The sequence below is a fragment of the Drosophila pseudoobscura genome, chromosome 4, assembly GCF_009870125.1.
Source record: "Drosophila pseudoobscura strain MV-25-SWS-2005 chromosome 4, UCI_Dpse_MV25, whole genome shotgun sequence".
Classification (NCBI taxonomy): domain Eukaryota; kingdom Metazoa; phylum Arthropoda; class Insecta; order Diptera; family Drosophilidae; genus Drosophila; species Drosophila pseudoobscura.
Window position 1 is genome coordinate 30,287,031 of NC_046681.1, and position 22,149 is coordinate 30,309,179.

The 22,149-nt window shown below is 49.3% G+C and overlaps 1 protein-coding gene across 12 annotated transcripts in view; it reads right to left on the reverse strand.

Moving 5' to 3' along the window:
• tutl (immunoglobulin superfamily member turtle) overlaps positions 1 to 19,521 on the reverse strand; it is a 42,120-nt gene extending 22,599 nt beyond the window's left edge. For 10 of the 12 annotated variants that reach the window (XR_004469588.1, XR_004469586.1, XR_004469587.1 and 7 more), the window contains exons 1-4: positions 19,373 to 19,521; positions 16,947 to 17,470; positions 5,083 to 5,588; positions 1,519 to 1,640 (exon numbers count right to left, since the gene is read on the reverse strand). Coding sequence is in view for 9 of the 12 variants with exons in the window: in XM_015180162.2 (XP_015035648.2) it covers positions 1,519 to 1,640; positions 5,083 to 5,518 (558 nt within the window). In the remaining 3 variants the exon portion in view is untranslated. The remainder of the gene's footprint in view (positions 1 to 1,518; positions 1,641 to 5,082; positions 5,589 to 16,946; positions 17,471 to 19,372) is intronic. The other 2 variants (XM_015180166.2, XM_001357078.4) reach the window with 2 other exon arrangements.
• Positions 19,522 to 22,149: the final 2,628 nt, after the last annotated feature.

The following is a 22,149-nucleotide window of genomic DNA, read 5'->3' on the forward strand; positions in this document are numbered from 1 at the left end:
CCGTCTGTTTATCTACGGCTCAACTTTCCCAAACATTAGCATATTCCTGCAAAACTCCGTCAAGCATTTCTCCGACTGCGACTGCGACTGCGACAGTGCCGCCCGCCTGTGAGGGTGGTCTGTGCGGGTTAAGAGTGCAATAGGTGATGGTTTCCGAGTGGAGAAAATCTTGAAAATTTGTGACTAATTCGCTTTCAATGCGAGTACGAATGCGAATACGAATGCGAATACGAATACGAGTACGTGGACTAGTATTTTGCTCAGTTATGAATAGTTGTGGCTTATTGTTTTGGATTTTTGGATTTTTGCATAGATGAGAGAGGAGAATAACAAGAGCGGAAAATGCGGAAAATGCTGGAAAATTGTTTGGTTGTGTGTTTTCGTTGCAGTGAGCCGCTAAGCTAAGGCTAAATTTCTGTGTGTACATATGTTTCGAGTCGAACGATTTGCGAACGAATTTCGATACGATTTTTGATTTTGATTTTGGTTTTGGTTTGCAAATGGAATTTGATATTTTCGGTTTTTGGTGGTTTGTGAATTTTTTTGATATATTTTGATCGAGTTTCTTCTCTTTCGCTCTCTTTGGGGTCCGGGTGCTGTGAAGCCCGTTCAATGCCCTTCAATTGACAAATAATTTCATTAAAATTTCATTCGAATGCCGCAAAAATAATCATTTCAGAGTGTGTGTGTGTGTGTGTTCAGAGTGTGTGTGTGTGTGTCTGTTGTGTGGGTAAACTTTAAGAATGAGAGTCCGATCCCAAGCAGAATATTCGCTTGCGAAGCTGAAAGAAAGCCTGCTGCTTAATACGATCACCATATGGCGTGTAGGTGTGTCTGTGGGTGAAAGGTCAAGCCAGAGAGGCAGATGGAAGATATAAACTGAACTGAAATCGGAACAGAAAACGGATAACGGAAAGCTGAACGGAAACCAAAATACGATATGCAAAATACGAGTACCAATCGGGCAACACATAAACACTTATATCATACATGATCAATACACGATAGTAATCTCAAGCATGGGACTATGGACTGGCGTATGCATTCGAATACATCGGATCACAAATTTCTGTTATTGGTCTGCAGCACTGTTAGCCGAAAGCCGAAAGCCGTTAGCCGGAGGGAAGCTTTATGGCTAGCAAAGGGAACAGAAAGGATGCCAGAACAGAACAGAAGAGAAACACAAAACGAGAACTAAAGAATGAAGACAAATGCTGATTCGAGAAGGGATGTTCTCATACGAGTACGTGTACGGGTACGAGTAGTATAATGGTATGTTTTTTGTACGTATTGGTATTAAAGAAACACACACTGAAGAGTAGAGTATTCATTAGGAGTAGTAGTAGGAGAGTAGTATTCATTTAATTCGTTTACTGTGTCGCCTCTTACGTGCGTGGTACGGGTACGGGTGGTCTGTCTTTTCTGACTGTTTCTTACTTTTTCTTGCTTTTTGCGTATCAGAACAACGTAATGTAAAAAAGAGAGTTTAGAGAAGAAATGTTATCTGTGATATCGTACCGTTTCGCTCACCTTCTTGTCCCACTGGAGGACATATGGCACCGGATGGTCGTTGGGGAACTCCACATGGCAGTTGAAGATGACGCCTTCGCCGAGTATGGCCGTGATGTGCACAGCATCTTCTGCAATTGGACAAAAAAATAGATACGGATATTGCATTACTTGTTGCGAGTATTTGTTACAGGAATTCCCTTCCATTGCATTCCATTCCATTCCCGAGGGGCACTCCGGCCGAGCCTCGACGTGATGCGCCCATAATACGGCCAATTCGATAAAGCCGCAGTCGATGGCCTCCGCCCCGACTACTGCGAGTCGTTATTGCTTTCTATTTAGACGTGACATTCAGCACGATTTCCCATTCCCATTCCCGTTCCCATTCCCATTCGCCAGTGCTGACATTCCGTGTGATGTGATGTGATGACAGGAAGAATAAGGACGAACACTAACATGACCCGGGGGTTACTTTTAAATGGATTTGTTGATGGCTACGTCGGTCACATGTCAAGAGCTGGTCAATGACTGATGTGTGTCCCCAACCCAGGAGGGAGAGCCTTGTTCCAAGGCGACGGCCATGGAATCAGTTATCCCATTGAACTCCAGTGAATGTGCCCGGCCCCGTAATATGCAAAGGAATGCAACGTCGACCACTCGACCACAAAAGTTATTGGACATACGGATACGGAACTCTCGTGGGCGGACACTCGACTCTGATTGACGAAAACTAGCTTCCCACCTTTTCAACTGTCTGTCTGTCTGTTTTTCCGACTGCCTCTCTGCCTCTGACACACTCCCGACTCTCCACTCTCAACGGACAGTGACATTTCATTAGCGTTTGTCACTTGTCCGTCCATCCATCCAACCATCCAACCATCCGACCGACCCGTCGGTGTTCGGTGGAGTGTCCGTCGGACACTTGACAGTCGCTGATTAGGCTGCTTGTTGAGCTGGCGAGGTGCGAATGTGTGGGGGTATTATTTATGCAGGCTCCCGCCTCTTCCTACTGACCCACATTCTACCGCATCCCACCCTCCGCACAGAAGTACGAGTGCGTGTGTCATGGTCGAAAATGAAGTTGAAAATTTCGCTTGCAATTGGGGAAGGAGATCAAACGGCAGCAGAGTGGCAGAACGGAAATGCAAATGAATTGTCGGAAACAGCAGGACAACAACTAAGAAGCAATGCAATAACGGGAGCATATCCTGTTACGGACACGGGCTCCACTTGAAGATGGAAGACTGCAGATGCTCCTCTGGCTTTTGCTCCAGGTCCTGGCCCCTGGCATGACACTAAACTTGTTAACAAACAACTTTTGACCTGCACATGTGATGCTGCTGCCGTTTCCATTCCCATTGCCGTTGCAATCGAGTGGATGGAAGTCCGGCCCCCTCCCTCTTCAGTCCCTGCCTGTATTGTGGCTTGGCTGTTTGTACCAGCAGCAGGGACAGGGGCAGAGGAGGGGGCATTGGCATCTGTGGGGCAGACGTATCCGAGTTTACATCTGCATATGCATCTGAATCTGAATCGGAATCAAATGTGGAAGAGGATATGCCAGAGGAAGCTGCAGCTGAAAACTGATTGGTCGGGATAGAACTGAATGGAAACAGCAAAAATCATCTTAATGCATTTTGCATAATTTTCTTTCAGTGTGAAAATGGGAAAATCGAGAGAGGAAGCGGCAGAGGAAGAGGCGGAAGCAGGGCAGAGGGCAGAGCCTGTCAGGACTGGGGTACGAGCCCCGACGTCTTTGTTAGCCACTCTTGACAAGACACTTAACCAGTCACTCACTCACTCACGCACTCAGCTGGCCGACTCCCCCCTTCATTCATCTCGTGCGCCATCTCATCTGCCCCTGCCCCTGCCCCTGCTCCTGGGCCTTGCTATTGCCTCGTTTTATGCACTGCACGCTTGTTGACTTTGGCATTTGCATAAATTTATGTTAACTTGGCCAGCAGCTTTGGCAGACTATTTACATCGCCACTCCACAGCCTCCACTATACTGCGTTCCGGCCTGCCCTGTCCTGGCTTTCCTCCCAAAAAAATAAAGAATGAAAACACAACATCAACGACATTAGCATCAACGTTAACATTAAGAACAGGAGGAGAAGGCGAACGAGAACGAGAACGATGATGATGATGATGATGATGGAAATGAGGAGCGTGTAGTCGTATAGTCGTCGCACTTGTTCGTCTATTGCCCTTTGATAATGTTGCAGACATGTCGCCAGGGCGGCACTCGTCTAGAGGGTAGCAGCAGGATGCCAGGAAGTCAGAGTCTGTGCCCGCGTGTGTGACGTCTCTGTCTCGCGCCTTTTGATGGCGTTAACATGCAAAAGTGGTTTCATTATTCCATTTAGAATGTCCTTCAGCCAAAGGCAACGGCACAGACAGACATTTCCACTCCTCCACCTCTCATTCGAGCACTCGAGCCCCGAGTTCAGCGATCGGCTCTCAGCGACTGAGCTATTCAACAGAGCGCCGCACTTTGTTTTCATTGATTAAAGTTAAGTTGAGTCGTTTTCCAGGAACTCATTTCGGAATTTTCTATCTACGCCCAAGCCCCAGCCCCCGCCTCTGGCCGCGCCTCAGAGCCACCCTCTTCTGTAGACTGCGATGGTAAGGAGTCCACTAGCGTTGACCTTTCGACCGTGCAGCAAATTGGCCATCCTGGCCATTGCTGCCGAAGGCGAAGGAATCTCAAGCGGTTTTTCCAATTTTCGGCTAAATTAAATTGAATTAATTCACTCGAAGAACGTGGAACGTGGAACGTGGAAAGTAACGGTACATTGAGCGGCGGCGAAGGAAGTAGCAACTTTTAATGTCCTGCGGATGGGGGAGGGGCCTGGGTTATTGAATTCAGCAGAACGCCTCCCCAGGACTGTCTTTTCGTGGGGCAGATAACCGGTGACATTCTCGACGTTTTTGATGGGAAAACGAGGGACGGAACTGTCGGCCGCGCACCATAAGCCATCATATGCCACTTAGGGCCACCGTAGCACTAGAAGTGGTACCTCCAGGTACTACGATGACTCTGCATGAATCTAAATCCAAAACCAAATCAAAACGCGGCCCATTGAGAGCCACCCTCTCTCTCACTTTCTCTCTCTGTCTCTTTCTCTCTATTTTCATATCCGTCTTTCCGTCAGCCGACTGTCAACTAATTGCCAAATGTAATCTGCTTTGCCCGCACGTAAGCCGCTTATTGTGCACCATTAAATTTTCCTGAACACGGAATAAAAATCTCCACCGGACTTGTGCCACACACACACACACACATGCCGCGAAGTACCGGACTACGTCACTAGATTGAAGTGGACTCTCTCGCCCTCACTCTCTCGCGTAGATTGAAATATTTCCTTCAAAGCTGTTCTCCCACTCCAATCAGTGGACATTTTTAGCGGATTTTCAGGCCAAAAGAAATCCTTTGCTATAATTTTTGCCGCGAATAGTCGAGGCTTTGATCCGATTTTCCCAGAAATTTAATTTGGCTACGACTTGGAATCGGAATCGCGATCAGGAGCAGGATCGGGACTGCATCCCCGGGATGGCTTCAGCTTTCCCACTTACCTGGAATATTGTGCGCTTGTGAATTTTCCGCTAGTAGGGAAAGCAACGAAATCAGCACAAATTTGAAAACTTGTATCGATCTGGTGGCAGGTCCTGAGCTCGAGATTGGGCTCGATCTGGCGCTGGGGTTGGAGTTTGAGCTGGCGATGGCGGCATCTACTTCCTCGTCCCCTCCGCCGTCTAGCCGTCTTCGTCCTCTTCTCCTCGTTGTTTTCACTGTGAATGCAGCCGTTTTCGCTGGCGATGCCGTCAGCGTCGTGGTAGATGGAATCGTGGCTGAGTCTGCTGCTGCTGGTTCTGGCGCTGCTGCTGCTGGAGAGCCCTCGCTTATTGGGAGCTGGTATGGGGATTGTTGTTGCTGCTTTGGTGGCTGTGGCTGGATGTGGCTCAATGCCCGACAGCATCGATGAGACCCAAGGTCCGCACACACGCCCATGCCTCTGTTCCCATAGTCAATGCCGCCGCCACTAACGTATCCTCCTTCTCACTTGTGGCAGTGGCGTCATCTGTTGCAAAAAAGAGAGGTAGAGAAAAAGGAAAAGAGAGAGTGGATGAGTGGATTGTTGCAAGTGAATTGCGGTAAATGTTTCCATCAATGAACGGCGAACGCGTTGCAGTTGCACCTGGCTGCACTTGATGAAGCTGTCACTTGCCCCCAGCCGTCATCCATCCATCATCCGTCAGTGTCAGACGTCAGAAGTGTCAACAGACGCATTGGCCATCTTGCCACCCCTTAAAATCACACAACCTGCCCTGCACCCTGCGCCCCTTACGAAATGCAATATTCTACGATTAATGGCACGACGACAGGGAAAGGACCGAAATCTCGAAGAAAACTTTAACATCGGTCCTTACAAATTAATAAACAAAAGTTTTCCATTTCGACACCCATCCTTGGAGCCCTCCTATTCTGAAGATACACACACACACACGTCCGTAAAATTAAGCAGCTAATATGTTGTATAACTACAACTGATAAGGCGACAGTGCCCCACGTGCCACACCCACCACTTAGCGGAGATTGGGCGCCCAGAAACTTACGATACGAGGCGAAGGCTCTTTCCTATACAAATAGAACAAACTTTTCCTCCGCCTCTGCTCCTCCGCTCATTGTTTGGCAATAAAACTTTGCGTTTTAATGTAAAACTCGTGTCGCCTGTCTATGTGGCATGGAATATGGAATGGGGCATGCCGACACAGACAGAGACAGGGACCCATTGTTAAAAGATAGTTTTCAGCTGGTAGATTTCTACGGATCGGGATCTGGTTCTGGGTCTGTGTCTGGTTCTGTTTCGGGGTTCTGCCGGATCGGAATTGCTGTACTGTTGCATTGTTAATTGAATTGTGGCATCCACCGGAGAGGTGGATGCGAGGCGAGCGTGTTTTATGACTTGGCCACAAGTATGTACGTATCCGCGTGGGAAAAGAATTAAGGTAGAAAACGAGACGAGAACAAAGCCAAAAATGTGCTTTTAATTAAATTATTCGGGAATGCAATGCTTTAAGCGGAATTCGCTTAATTTGTACAAAATGAGAATTTGCTGAAGGCAGCAGGGCAGGGCAGGAGGGGCGAGCCCACAGACAGGCAGACGGGGGTCCGTGCGTCTGTGTTTTTTAAATTGCAAGCAAAGCATTTTTGTAGCGATTTTACACATTTCATAGAGAGGGAGAGAGAGGGAAAAGCTTTCGCTGTCGTGTTGTCACTGCAATTAAGTTACTTGAGAAAAGGATACTGGCGGCACAGGCGGCACAGGAGCCTCCTTTGGGTGGCTTTTGCGGTGAAAAGTTACATTTCCGTGGCTGACAGAGCTGTATAAACGTCATTAGTGCCATTTTAATGCACAACTTAATACATCCTGCTTGAGAGAGAGGGAGAGCGGGAGAGTGGGAGAGAGAGAGAGAGAGAGAAAGAGCTAGCGGGGAGCACACTGAACAGAACAAAAGAAGACAAGCAGCAACAGCCACAGCAGAATGTGTGTGTGTGTGTGTGTGGGTGTGGGTGTGCGTGCGTGCGTGTGTGGCATGGCTCTTCCTCCTTCTCCTCCTCCTCTTGCCTCTGCCTTGTGCTTTGTGCGTCCCGTGAATTTAATCCTTTTTGGCATGACATGTAAAATTTTAATAACGTCAAGGTTTTGTGGAGCGTTATTAAAACTTTTTTGCGCTGCAGCATTATGACAAGTTTATTAAAACGAAATTTATTTATAGAGCGTACTCGAATCCCTCAGCGGAGGTACCCCAGTCATAGACTCCCGACTCCCTGCTCCCTGCTGCCTGCTCCCTTCTCCCTTTTGGTATCTGACACAGAACCACATCAAAACTAAAAGCCCACCATCCAGCGAGGCAGCAGCCAGAGAGGGCACCAGAGAGGCAGCCATCCAACCAGTCAGGCATCCAACAAGCAAGCAGCAAAAATCGCATTAAGTGTGCGGCGGTGTCTGCTCGTCCTGTCCAAACCCAGGAAGGATGCTGGGGGCACACAGGCAAAAGGAGAGGCACCGGCACAGGCACAGGCACAGAGCTAACTAAAATAGAACAAAAGCCGGAAAAATGATTTCCCTTATGGCTGAATTTTCATTACCGAAATGCCCGCCATGGCGTATGATTTCATTTGTAAATCAGCTCAAGTTGAGACTCGCCCATCGCATAATGTGCCTCTCTCCACCCTACCCCCTCCCACCGAAAGCAGCAGCAGCACCACATCCTCCGATACACCGATAGGGGTTGCTGGTGGGGATAGGTCGGTAGGTGGACAGCAAACAATGACAAATCAGCAAACGAATTGCATTTGCTGATACACGTAGACCCCACAACAACCCAATGCAAAGCAGGGCGAGGACAGCGACTAGGACGAGGACGAGGGCGAGGACGAAAGAGATGCCCATCGAGATGTGGATGCCGTGCACTAAATCAGTTGATTGGTTTGCCAGAGCTCCCTGCCTCCTGCCGCAATGCCGCCCTTTGTTTGTGCCTCGGGTTTTTGTGTATGGAAGAGGTGGCGGGTGGGGGGAATGGCTATGCCATGAGACCCATAACTGAATTGTCGTCCACGTCGTTGTCATTAAAATGTGTGTGTGTGATTGTGTGTGTGTATCACACATCCATCCATCCATCCATCCATCCAGCAGCAGCACTCGGCATTCGTTCTGATGCAGATCCACATGAGCGTCCATTTTATTTTCCGGCTCTGCTGTCTGCCGGTGGTGCGGTGGCAGCACTTTATGGCATCCGCTTCCGCTGCTGCCTCTGTTGGACTGACGGACTAACGGACTGACGGTGTCACGGACTGAGTGGCAGTGGAGGAGGCTTTTTGGTTGACTTCACACACGGCACACAGGATTCACCGCATGATCTTCCACGCGGCAGCTACTTGGCGCTCATTTGCATTACTACGGAAAGGAGAACGACGCACGAGGCAGGGGACAGGGCAAAAAGGCAGCCACTTTTAATTAAAAATCCTCCGTTTGGGCCAACCCTAACTTCATCGCCATTCCGCAACCGAAACTGAAAGCCACAAATTATTTTCCCTTCCGTCCCTCCCATCCCACACGCGGGATGGCCAGGGCTCCCGCCTAGATTCAGAAACTAATTAAGCATGTTGTGCGCCACAACTTGCGGGCCAGAATGCCCGAATCTTGCCAAGGACTCGCTCCGAGGAGTCCTCCTGCAGTACTACAGAGCTACAGCCCATTGCTCCCCAATAACTGCGAGTGCCTGCCTCAGAACCACTCGACCAACGTACTTGTCGCGGCTGCCACACCCCAAGACATTTCGACAGGTCCTTCTGTAGTACATGTGTGTGTGTGTGTGTGTGTGTGGGTGCTTGTGTATGTGTTTCCTTAACAAATTTTACAACTTTTGCACATTGTGCCCCGGCAACGGCTACTGCTACTGCTAGAGTCCATACGTGGCCTGGGGAAGAAGTCGACTCGTCGGGTCGTCGAGTGCCCAGAATGTGTCCCATTTCCCAAGCATCCGTGGGATTGCTGTTTCTTCTTCATTTTAGTATCACTCATACGCCGCGTTGTACGCCTTGAAACTTTAATGAAATGAAACGCCCCTTTCCATTCTCTTTCTCTCTCTCTCTCTCTCTCTCCCCAACGGGCTTTTCTCTCTAGCTAGCATTTGGGGAATGAGCCCGTAAGCCATCTGGTAGTAAGCTTGTTAGCGAAGCAGCAACAACAGCAACAATGCCACCGGCCCCTACAGAGGAGCATAAGGGCAGCGACAGCAGAAGGGAAGTCCTATGTAGGCCAACTGCAGAACAATGGACCTGGACCAGGGCAGCTTTGCATTGACAACGCCTAGCCTATCCCATTCGACAAGATATGGCCCGGTCCTTGCCTGAGTCCTGAGTCCTGAGTCCTCGCCAATTATTTTAAAACGCAGCCTCCTGCTCTTCCTCCCCTGAGCATCTTTTGGGGCCAACTAATTTCCAATGATGTTCGGCGGCAAGATATGGCCATAAAGCGGAATGCTATCACTTAATCTAATGAGTTCTCCACCTTCCACCTTCCGACTTCCACAGTTCCAGCGAGCAATTACGTGGCGAACGTAGAGTCCATTCCATTCCATTCCATTCCATTCCATGCTCGCTCTCTATCTCTGCCCCGCCGAAAACTTTGGGCCATTAGGAGGGAACGTAAACGTAAAAGTTTGAAACATAACATTTGGCACTGGAGCGGTGGAGCGGTGGAGCGTAGGAGGCTTTGGCCGGCAAAGTCAATATATCATTAGGCACTTTAGCGTTAAATGATCTAAAAAATGCGGCCAAATAGACCCGTGCACTGGGCCTGTATTTGGGTTCGTGTTGGGGCCATGCAAAACGGCCAAAAGCGGACCAGACCAGACCAGACCGGACCGGATCGGATCGGACCCGAGCATTCGGCCATTGTACAATTTTAATTGCTCTAAAATGCTGTAATACAACACGAACCACAAATAAATAAAATTTGCTGACATCAACAGGATGTTTGCGGGTTCCTGTCCAGTCTGGGGCCCAGACGAGACCCGAGAACAGGGCCATAATGGCCACAACCTAATGGCTGGCCAGGCCCTCGGACTAGGCTTTTGAAATCGTAATTTCACTCGAGGGCTGTGGCTGTGGCTGTGGCTGTGGCGGGGACTGGGTGGTTGGGGGCTGGAGACAGGGCAGGAAATGAGACGAGCATTGCTTTGTGCCCCTCCGTCCATTCGTCCGTCCGGGGCCAGGGGATACGTTTATACTTTTTACAATATATTTGTGTGCTTCTGTCTCATTTAGTTTTCACTTTCTTATCGGCTTGCCCCATTACGCAACAAATTTTCATTCATTCACTCATTCATTCATTACCGGGAGCCGGGAGCCGGGAGCAGTGCAGCCGGGGACAGAGTCACAGCATCTCGCCTTTGTTGGGGCTCAACGGTTCCATAATGGATTGTTTCACTTGACGACGGGCCATGTGTGAGCGTTTTGCGGCAGACTTATTTATTGGTCATTCATTGTGTATTGGCCAGGCCAGGCCAGGCGGGGCGGGGCGGGGCGGGGCCAGGTCAGGAGAGTCTCCCCCCGAGAGTACAATGACAGCAACAGCGCCACAGAGTCGTGACGGGGCACAAAGCGGTAGGTCGGTCCGTCCGCAATTTCTTATTTCAAATGATTCTCACTTATTCGCTTTACAATTTCCAGCAATTATGCTTGATGCTGCTGCAGACGGGCGTGGCATGGCGAAAACTTCTCGCTTTGAAGCAATTAAATTCTTAATAATATTTCGGAAACAAAACTGCAGAAAAGTTTGCTCTCTGTTTTTTGTGGCCGCTGCAGCTTCGGAAAGTTTTTCTTAGAAAATATTTTGCTCGTAAACTCGCACTCGCCCTCGCTCCCGCACTTGGGCTCGTTCGGAGAAGTAAAAGTGCAGAATTATTTCAGAAACTAAAGTAACAGCAGATCCGATGGAACGCAGAGACGCAGGGAGGCAGTCCTGTATCAAGGGTTCGCCTGCGCGTCAGAGCAAAAGGAAAGGCTGGACAAAGAGCAAAACGAGGAAAAGTTTTATGCTTCATGCTTAATTGCGGCATTTCGATTAAGCAAAATTAATAATAAAAGTTTGTGTTATTATTTATGCAGCCGGAGTGCCAGGCCCAAGACGAGTGAAATATCAAAGACAGGGGTAGGTGGCAGGGGGCATGGGGGCATGGGGAAGCGAAACGGCAAAGCGGAAGGGACGCCATGGACGGCGGATGTGAAAATTTAGCCTCCGTCCTCCGTCCAAGGCAAACTTTTCCATCTTTTGGTTTGTCTTCGTTTTTCCCGCTGTAGCTGTTGCTGTATTCATTTTCATTTTCTTTACTTTTCTACAAAGTCTTGGTCAGGCGGAGGCGTGGCAAGGCAAGAGGCGGCTGGGCCAGGGGCGACGACTCTGTCTCTTTCACATAAATCCCGTAAAGTGCTTCAGAAAACTTTTCCACCACAATTTGAAAGCAACTGAAGATGAGGTCTAATAACTGCAGACATGCGTGCAACAGAGAATTTTCCTTTGAATCTGGCATCCCCCTCCTCATTACTTCCCCTCTGCCACGCCACCACACCACCCCACCACCCCACCATTTCTCCTTTCTCACAGTTGCATCATCTTGGCCTCTTCACTATTATGTGAAGTTTTGTGTGTCTCATTTAACTTTTTTAAAACTTGTTCAAACTTAAGCTCTCACACTAACTAAAGGGGGCTTTAGTCTTTAGTCAGCAGCGGCTCTAACTTCCACTGACTTCTCGGACGCACTGTGGGGGAGGCCCCGCTATCAGAAGACATCCTGCAGAGGGCAAAACACAGAACGGAATGAAGAAAAATAAATAAATTTAATGGCAACGCTAATGAACGGCCACGCCACGCCACGCCACCCAACCATCCAACCTTTCAACCATCCATCCGTTCAGGCAGCATTCAGAGCTCCGAGAGAAGAGCTACCCCCAAGTCGCACTCCATCGACCGCTCGACTCCTTGAGAGCGGACATGACCATAAACTTTGCTGCGTTGCTTGGCTCTTTTGCGCCTGCCGCTCCTCTCGCATAAAGTTGATTTCGAGCAGCAGCGGTGGAGGAGGGAGGGAAGGAGGGAAGGGAAGAGGCAAACGGGATTCGGGGAAAAAAGTTTAGCACTCGAGAGTCGACTTTGCTCCGTTCGAGGCAGCTCCACGGCACCCTGTTTACGCACGTCTTTTGGCCGCTGCATCAAATGCTGAAATGCTGAAATGAAAGAAGGAAAAGGAGGGAAAGGAGGGAAAGGAGGAGGAGGAGGAGCACAAGAACAAGAGCAAGGACGAGCAGGAGGACCGCAGCGAGTAGAAGGGAGAGGAGAGGCAAATCATGACTGAAGTGCAAAACTTTTCCCATTATGCAATAAATAAATTTCCATGCTTTAAAGTGGCAATCGGACGGGACGGGATGGGATGGATGGGGGGTGCCACGAAGTGCCGCGGAGTGGAGTGGAGTGGCGTGCCAGCGACAAACGTAATTACGTATATGTCATGTGCTGTACCTTATAATGGGCATATCAGCGCCGTTCAAACAGCTTCAAATTGAATAAGTAAACAACACAACGACGCCCAAGAGCAGGCCATAGAGGACACGACGCTGCCTGCGATGCCTCGCGAAACTTGGCCAAGTTCTGTAAACAGTTTCGCCAATCGGCGGCGTTCCGTTCCTTTCTTTAGGCCAGATGCAGATGTTCTGTTTGTGTGTGTAGGTAGCGGGCCACTGGCACGGATACTTCTTTTTTTTACCAGAGAGCGAACGAGCGAGAGGGAGAGAGAGAGAGAGCAGCACTTTGGCAGGTTATTGATTTTTCAGCGCGACTGGGACTGTAACTGGGACTGGGTCTGGGACTAAGCTGCGTCTTATATTTCATACAAAAGCAAGCGAAAAAAGGCACACTCGGGCGGAGCTCTCTCTCTCCCACCAACACCAATACCAGGAGCAGGAGCAGGAGCAGGAGCCAGAGCATTTGACGAGTCCATTGAACTATTTGCTGTTGTGGCCTGAATGTCCTTATTAAAAGCTGGTCCTCGCTCCCTTGCTGCCTCTCCTCTTACTCTGGCTGGCTGGCTAGCTGGGGCTGGCTGGCTGGCTGGGGAGTCCTGTCGATATCTCAAAACTAATAAAAAGGGTTCGTGCATCGGAAACTTTGGCAACTTTTTCGTTGTTCAAATTGATACTCGAGTATACTCGAGTATCGGGGTAGCAGGGGGAAGGACCTTCTGGTCAAGGAGAGGCCTTTGAGAACGTGGGCGGGGAGCAAGATTTCTGATTGCGCTTTAATGGGGCCTAATGGCCGGCGACAAGTGTGGCAAATTACTTTAATGGCCACTACGAAATAATGAACACCGAACACTTTACAACACAGAGTCCGCTCTAGACGGCCGGCTGGATGGGGTGGGAACGGGAGGGGTGCTGGATGTCGTCGTGCAGAGTGGGTCTGGATTCCCATTTGTGGCCGCTTTTGGTAGTGGTTAACCCTTATGGCCGGACCCAGTGACTCCTTTTCTGTTGCCCTTTTTTTTGTATGAAATCGCAGTCTCAAAAGTCCTTAAAGTCCGTGCATTTTTGCAGTATGGAAATATTTTAATTTCCCTGACTTTCCACTTAAACATTTTCACATTCCGCTGTTGCTCGCCCTCTCTCTTTGGCCACGCCAGAAGTTTGGGCCGTAGGAAAACAAAAGAAGAACCCGCATAGTTATTAAAAGAGAGGCAAGCTACAAAAAGAGAGACTTACACGGGGAAGAGGGGCAGGGAGCAGGGGCAAAGTTGTCTCTGACAGTACTTTGCTGCGTCCTCTTGGGGCAACTCTCGTACTTATTTTTATCGCAAGCGAAAAAATGCAAACAATTTTCAACTTTAACTACAAAGTTGCTGCATCCCCCTGCCCCCGCGCTCTGCCCCAGCTCCCTGCTGCCTCCTCCTGCCATTCCATTCCATTCCCTCGATTCCAGGCCGGAATTTCGCCAGCAAATTGAAAACGCATTCGTGCACGGCCGCCGCAGCTGTGTTGTGGCAGGCTGCGGACCTTAAAGCGAAACGAGTCACAAATCGTGCAGCCCGCTCGCTCAAATATTCAGAAATCCAAAATTCATGCATATAAATGGAAATTGAAAACGAAAATTCGGTATTGTTTTTCATGTTGCAGTTGCAGGCGAAAATAAGAAGAAATGCCACGACACCATCACTCTCCCCCCTTACCACGTACCTCCGAAGGCTCCCTTTTCGCAGAGCTGTAAAAATAAATCAACAACTGGGTCAATTTTAACGCTTCACTGCCAATGGAGTGTAAAAACACAACAAAAGCGAAGCCATGCCCCTGCCACTACCTTCCTGATGTGTTGTGGGTGCACTACTCGACCCGACTCGACTCGAGAGTATGCCATGGATGGTGCAGCCTGCACCTTCCACCTTCCACCATCAGTCGAAGCCCTACATCTGTGAAATGGTTTCCCTGGCTACCTGTCTGCTGATGTCGCTGCTGCTGGATGTCGCTGCTGCTTCACCAAGATCGTCGACAGCAAATTGCATTTTCTGTTTTCATCCAGAGCTCAACATAGATACACACACCACACACACATACACACGCTTCGAGGAAGAGTGAGCGACTGCTGCAGGAAATTCTGTGTATCTATCGGACTCTTGAGTCGGGAGTCGCATTAAAAAAGAAAAACAAGTTCGAGTCAAGTAGAGTTGACTTGAGCCCGCGCTCTCTTATACAAAACTGAAGTTCGACGATGCTGTATATAGGCCCACACACACTGATACAGATGCGATACATAAGACATAGAGATACATAACTCCAGTGTAAGCCGATCTCCAAGACTTGAACTTCTCCCTCTATACACATCTACGCCTTCTACGTCTCTGGCTTTTGTTTTGGACTCAAGTTTCAGCTCTCCCCGACTGCGACCCCGACCGCTCACCTGAGGCTCAGGCCTCTCCTCATTATGTGCGCCAGTTTTTTGGGCGCCAACTTTGGATCCAACAGAGTGTGTGTACGCTCGTACCCAAAGCTCTCTGCGGTTCTCAGACTTCCGCGCATAATACGATCGCTCGAGCGTCCGCGCTCTGGTTTGCTCTGGTTATTGGATAACAAACGATGCTCCAGACCAGACCAGACCAGACCTCCATCCTCCCTCCATCCACGAACAAAATTCCAATAAACCACGAATCGTAGACATACTTGAGCGCTAAGGCAGACTCTCTGACTGACGACTGACGAGTGACCAGCGACCAGCGACCAGCGACCAGCGATCCCCCGTGCTGCTACGATCCGAAGTTTTGTTTAGAGTTTTCTCGCATTGTTTATGTTTTGTTCCACCGATTTGGCTGCATTCGTGAGAAAATATCGTTATCATTATGGGGCTGGCTGTGTAGCCAAGCGACGTCATCATAAGCCATAACCCGTTTGAATGGGGTTTAGGCTTTGGTTTTTTATTGGACTCTGACTCTGGATCTGGCTCTGCTCTGCATATGACCTTAGCTGGCAGTCACGCAAGCCGCCCACTCCTACAGCCTGAAGTCGTATGTAAAGTTGGATGGGCATGGGGGTGGGGATACAACTCCGTATGTAATGAGAAATCGATTTGGTGATGATTGCTGCCGCTGTCATGCGACTCCGCTACTCAGCAGCAGCCCATACAATAAATCTTTCACTCATGTGAGGGAGTGGAAATGTCTGGGGAATAATCCTTTTTTTTCCTTCTTTGAGGAGAATCATCGATCGCAGCGAGACGCCTTCATTTATCATTATGAGCCATGTGAAGACCCGCCGAGCTTTGAAGTACAAATCCATACAGCTTGTGCTCGGAAATGAGGCCTGGGGCCGCCGACGGAAAGTGGAAATTCGAATAAATGATTGCAGAAATGCCAGAGACACACACACAGAACCGAAAAAATCGAAAGAACCGACAGAACAGAGACAGAGAGTTTAGTGAAGCGAAAAACTTAGTTGTATCTCAGTTTCCCCTTTGCTCCGTGCTGTGGCTCCGTTTATGGGAATTTCAATTTCCTGGGCCCATCTCTGGGCCACAGTCCGCATCCACATCCACAGATGCTACTAATAACTCTGGCCCTTTGTCGTTCTAGTCGTCGTCGTCGCCATCATCGGTTACACATGTTTGTTGCTTCGTTACGAGTATTTCCAATTGCACTGACCATCTGTCCCATCAGTCTTCAGTTTCTCTGTCTCTCAGTCTCTGTCTCAATATCATTCCCCGGGCTTGAAGACTGAGGAGGACGTCCCCTCAAAGCCACAAAACCAATCAAGCTCCCTTTCCTTTCCATTGCCTCTCACTGTCCGGCAGCCAAACATGTTGCATTCGGACAAACAGAGTACCAATCCCCGGCTGGCTGGGGCAGCCAACAGAGTACTCGGAGAGTACTGGCTGGCCGTCCGGTATTTTCCCTGACGTTTGTTTTCTGGCCCAGTTTTTATTAGTTGTTGTTTTTCCGGTGAGTGCGAGTGTGCACTCGTGTTCGTGTGTTTTTTTGGTCTCAAATATATTTTGTAATTGAATTGTGCCATAATGCTCGCATTTGCACTTATTTACACTTGCCAATGTAATTGAAAATTTCATAAATTTTAATTAAATTTTAGCCTCCGGACCTCGGGAATATTTGATTGCCTTGTTCAGCTCGCCCGTCCGCCCGAGTATTGGCAGTATATGCTTTGTTCTTCCCCCCAAATTTCCACCCCTGTGTCTAGCTTTTGTTTCCCCTGCGGAGTAGAACATAGTTTTTCTTCTGGCCTCAAATTTGTGCATCGTTTTAGTCTCGTTTTCCCCCGGGCAGGACTGGACGAATATTGAAAATTGGCAGCATGTTTATGCGGTGTTCCGAGTGTGACTCACCTCACTTGGGCAACCATTATACGATGTGCTCAGATCCAAATTCCAATAGTGCTGTTCTCGTGGGTGGGGGCGGATACCAGGCGGAAGGGAGGTCCCTTGACCAGCAGAAACGCACAACTCAGCAGAATTGATTGCTCAGGTCGTAAAAATCCTGAATCCGACAGGGGTTCCCGTTCCAGTTCCCGTTCCCCTGTTATGATTCCGTTTTCGTTCGCTGTTTGCTTTTGTTCTTTCCGCTTTCCCGCTTTTCATGCAGTCCAAATGGTAAATGGGTTTTATTTGGAGCAGGACCTGGCGCTGGAACTCCTGGATGTGGATGTGGATGTTGTTGTTGACGCGGGGGGATGCTGTTCTGTTGTTGCTCTGTGCGCGTTTTACACTTTGTTTACAGGATAATCGCACGCTTTATGACACTTTCCCTTCAAGCATTCAAGCATTCACTTGGATATGCGTTTGATGAAGGATGAAGGAAGAAGGACTTTGAAACCGATGCCGTAGTCGTGGCCGTTGACTTTTTACGTGGGCTGCAGCACAAAGGAAGGACCATTTTTATGTTATTCTTTGGTTGATTGGGGGCCAGGAGGGAGGCAAGATGGGGAGAAAAGGGAGAGCAAAGGGAAAACATAAGACATAACACGAGGCATAAACACACAAACACACACACACACACACACACACACACACACCACACACAGAGACGCAGAGGCGGCTGTGGAGAGGCGCGGCTTTTATGCACAACAAAAAGAAAATCAATATGGCGTAAAAATAAGAAAATATACGAGTATTCGCTTTTGATGTTGTAATCGCGTCTGGTCCGACGTCTAGGGTCTGAGGTCTGGTCTTTTTGGTCAACAAAAGGGCTCTCGACGCCTCGATTGTTTTCGATTGTCTGGCACTTTTGATGTCCTATTCGAAGCAGGTCCTTTGGCACTCCGAACCACACACAGAGACTGTCACACTCACACACTCACACTTGTACGCACGTGACTCATGCGGCGGCATTGGGGCGCGAGGGTCACGCCTTTGTCTTTGTAATTTCTGCCGCCACATCATCGAGTACGTACATTATATAATTATGACATTAGGACACTTTATTAGCCTGCTCCCTTCGAGAGGACTGACGCCTGCTGCTTGCCTTTGTTCTTGGGTGTTCCCTTTACTCTAAAGCACGGTCCCCCAGAAAATCACAGTAGCAGCTCCTCCTCACAGCTGTGCCACACGTCGCACCGCCACACCAATTGCCGTTGTCGAGACTCGCGACTGTTTGGCTGTCGAGCCACACAAACAGCTCCTCGTGCTGCTTCCTCTCAGCGTTGGAAAAGTGCTGCACAGAGCAAGAGCCAGAGCAAGAGCCAGAGCCAGAGCCAGAGCCAGAGTGAGCGCGAGAATCACAGGCAGAGGCAGAGACAGAGAGAGACAGAGTGGGGGGCAAAGGCAGAGACAGTCAAGTACCAGTTTTCCAGGGGGACAAAGACCAGTAAAATATTGGGTATTATTTTGGCATTCCCTTCCCTGGTCAAATTCTTTCACTTATTTTGGGGCTGCACGAAATAGATACTCATTTCGCAAGCCACAACGAATTTTGGATATCCTTTGGTGGAGAATTTTCTCAGATTTACGCAGACTTCTTTCAATGTCATTCCATTTCGGAAAAGCCAACAGCTGATGCGTAACGGTTTTCGTTTAGCGAAAATTCCATAATAACGGGAATTTTCCCACTTGCGCAACTGTCGCGAAAATCCTTGCCACAGCTCCCTCCCCTTTTTCGGTGGGAGAACTTCCAGGCAACTCTCGAACTCTCTGTCTCTCGCTCTCTTTGGGCACAGTGCTCTTGCTCTCTCCCGCTCAGCCGCTCTCTCGTTTTGCGATCCTTACGAAACTGGAATTTTTCTTCTACAGACCTCTGTTCTGCTGTTTTTGCTGTTTTTCTTGGCTCTTCTGCTACAGCGGCTGTAGTTTTTTCCTTTTCTCAGCCTGTGCACCCGCGCGGGTGTGGTCCTGGCTTTAGCTCTGGCTCTGTCGCTGGTTCTGGTTCTGATTCTGGTTCTGTTTCTTGACGAGGAGCGTAAAAACTGCCAAAAACACACTCAAATATCCATGAAATTTTCGCTTTTTTTACAGTTACTATCGAGTGGCACGGGCACATATGTACACTCACTCACGCACACTCACTCCCGAGGGGTGTTCCCACCCCTTTGGCACTGGGCAGGGCGGGGGGTTGCTACTGATGCTACTACGTTCCGCTTGATTGCCGCTCCGTAACCGCTTTCCTCAGCGGATTTTATTAATCCATTTCGTATCCATATTTTGTACAATTTTCCGATTCAAGCACAGTCACACACACACACAGACGCAGGGACGGGTGAAGAGAGAGAGAGAGAGCGAGACGGGGGCACACATAAACAGAGACAACAAACAGCACTTACAACAACCGACAGAGACACTAAACGCTGCGATTCAGATTCAGATACGGATTGAAATTGAGATTCGACGATGCTTCAGTCCGCGCTCACGTACGACGCCGCAGAACAACAATTGAGGAATAAAGCGCCTATGGCCGCGTCGCGTCGGCAACATTGCAGCCACCATAACTTCCGGAGAGAGAGAGAGAGAGAGAGAGCAGGAGAGAGACTGTGACAGAGAGAGAACGTGCGCAAAGAGCAGGCAGGCGGCATCTCTTATACTCTGATGCTGGTCGGGCTCACCTTTCGCCGCGGACGACTAACCTGTCTGGACAGTCGGGTTCGTGGTTCGGTTCGGTTCGGTTCTCTCTGTCTCCGTCTCTCTCTCTCGCGTTAACCCTTTGGCTATGCCCTTTCTGGAGCGCCTGAATGCGGGCCTGAGAACCGAGAGGGCCTCGACTCGCCATCCATTGAATAATTATCTCGAGTTTACCTGTTCGGGGCGGCCGGCCCTTTCGCAGTGACCCAAAAACCAGTTTCAGTTTTCAGTTCTGTTTGGTTTGGTTCTGGCCAACTCGTTTCCCTCTTTGCTTTGGGCGCACAGAAAACGCGGCAGGCGCATGCGCAACCCGTTGAAAAGCCCAGCTCAGAGTAGCGGCCTCTTCTGAGGGGCCACCTCTTCAGCCATGTGGAAATGTGTTAAACGCCAAACACCACCACTCGGAGTATTTCTATTTGAGTAGCCGTAGAACCGTAACAGTCCCCTGTCGAGGCAGATAATTGGATAATTTGAGGAGCGATTGCTGGCCTCTCGCACCCCCTCTCCCTCTGATAAATGGGTTTTTAATTATGGCCCGCTATGGGAATGCTGTCCAGCATCTGTGGCAGAGTAGAGCCTACGAGTGCTGCCTGCACTACCTGCAGTTCAGAGCTCTCCGTTGCACCAGCCTCAAGCCATGCACTGCTGCTGCTGCTGCGGACGATGATGATGGACCTTTTGTACGATATTTTGGCAAGTCATAAAGTTCTCACGACTTGACCTACGATGCAATATTTAAATTAGCGAACATCTGCTGTGAGTGTTTCGAAGAAGTTTCCCTGTTTTCGACTCCAATATTTCCCTTGCAGACGTGGACGGAGAGCGGACTCTGGACTCTATTTCAGAGCGGAGCAACTGGAAGGCGGAGTGCCAAAGCGCCTGCGCTGGGCTACACGGTTCTCTTGGGGTTCTTGCTCTCTCTCTCTCTCTCTCTCGCTCCCTGCCACAGCAAGGCGGAGACGTGATGCCGCCCCAAAGGCATACCCCCACCTACCGCTTCAACGAAGACCTCCGACGTTGCCAAAATATTTCGTTTTCGTTGAATTTCACTTGGTTCACAGGCCAGCCCGAACACAGGAACCCAGGTCGTATCTAGTCGTCGCAGACACGGGCCCAAGGAGCCCAAGGATGTAGGCGGAGGCAAAGGTAGAGGCGGGAACTTGGTGCAGTATTTATGCCCAATTCAGGCAGCAGTATATGTTGACTTAAGCAGGCTGATTTATGCATTATATTAGCGCTGATTTTTAGCTGCAATAAATCTGCAAATACTGCCATAAACCCATCCGCCCTCATCCGTAATCATAATTCACTGGGGACCCCCCGTAATAGGTCTGGAATAAAGTTCCTTCCTTGATGCATCGTCTAATTTGTCCCTGGCTCGCTGGCAAAGGAGCCGAAGGAGCTCGAAGGAGCCGCCAGCCGAAAGTTGTATTCGTCTACAAGTTGATGTTGATGTTCATGTGATGTTCGTTGCTGTGAAGTGTTCGCTCCTTAAAGGTTAAAGGAGTAATGCCATATGTTCTACCTGTCAAGGGATGACTCAAGCTTCTGCAGCTGTCACTCCGATACAGCCGACACACCTGAGACCTGGGGCCTGGGAGCTGGAGCTGGGACCGATGCGAAGGCAACTAATTGGCAATTTCATAATCGCCAAAATCACAATTTTGCTTCTAACAAAGCACTGAGAAGATTGCCTTGTTCTGTGCCACCAATCTGGGGGACAGTTGCACAACTATTAATGACCACACGCACGCGGACAGACAGAGACAGAGACGGAGACGAAGAAGGAGACTGGGACATAGAGTGGGATACGGGCTACTATTGCCTGTCCGGAGGGAATCGAAGGACGTGTTCTGCCTGGCCAAGAAGTGTCCTGGCAGCCATGGCAGAGCTTGAATTATTGTCTCTGATCTTCTTCTCTTCCTGCGGGAATCTCATAATTTGCTCGTGGCTCGTGTCGGTGCTGCAAGGTGTTCATGTGGCCATAAAAACAATAAAATATTTAACACAAATTTTAACTTAATGCTCGGCTCGTAAAAATGTATGAGTGTAAAAATGGTTACCTATGGCATCGTGGCACCGAGGCACAAGCACAGGCAGAGGCCCAGGCGGAGGCAAGTCCATTCCAATGTCGCCTCATTAAACCAGAAATTACACAAAGGATAACGCGCAGCTTGACGGCAATGGCCGCAAAGTGTTTGTGTTTGCTTCTGTGTAGCCGTGGGTCTCCTGTACCCCGGTTTCCTGCATCTGTGTTTGCCTCTGCCTATACCCCGTTGAAGCCTCCTTTTTGACTGGGGCCTCCCTCTAGCTTACGGCTGGTATACAAATAAAAAATTATCGCCCAAGTCCAGGACGCTGTCTCGGTCTCCAAAAGAGACTCTGGCCTAAAGACTGCGTTGCCATTATATTTTATTTTTACAATTTTTCGTCACTTTTGATGCCTGGTCGGACCAGGACCAGGACACACACACCCAACCGA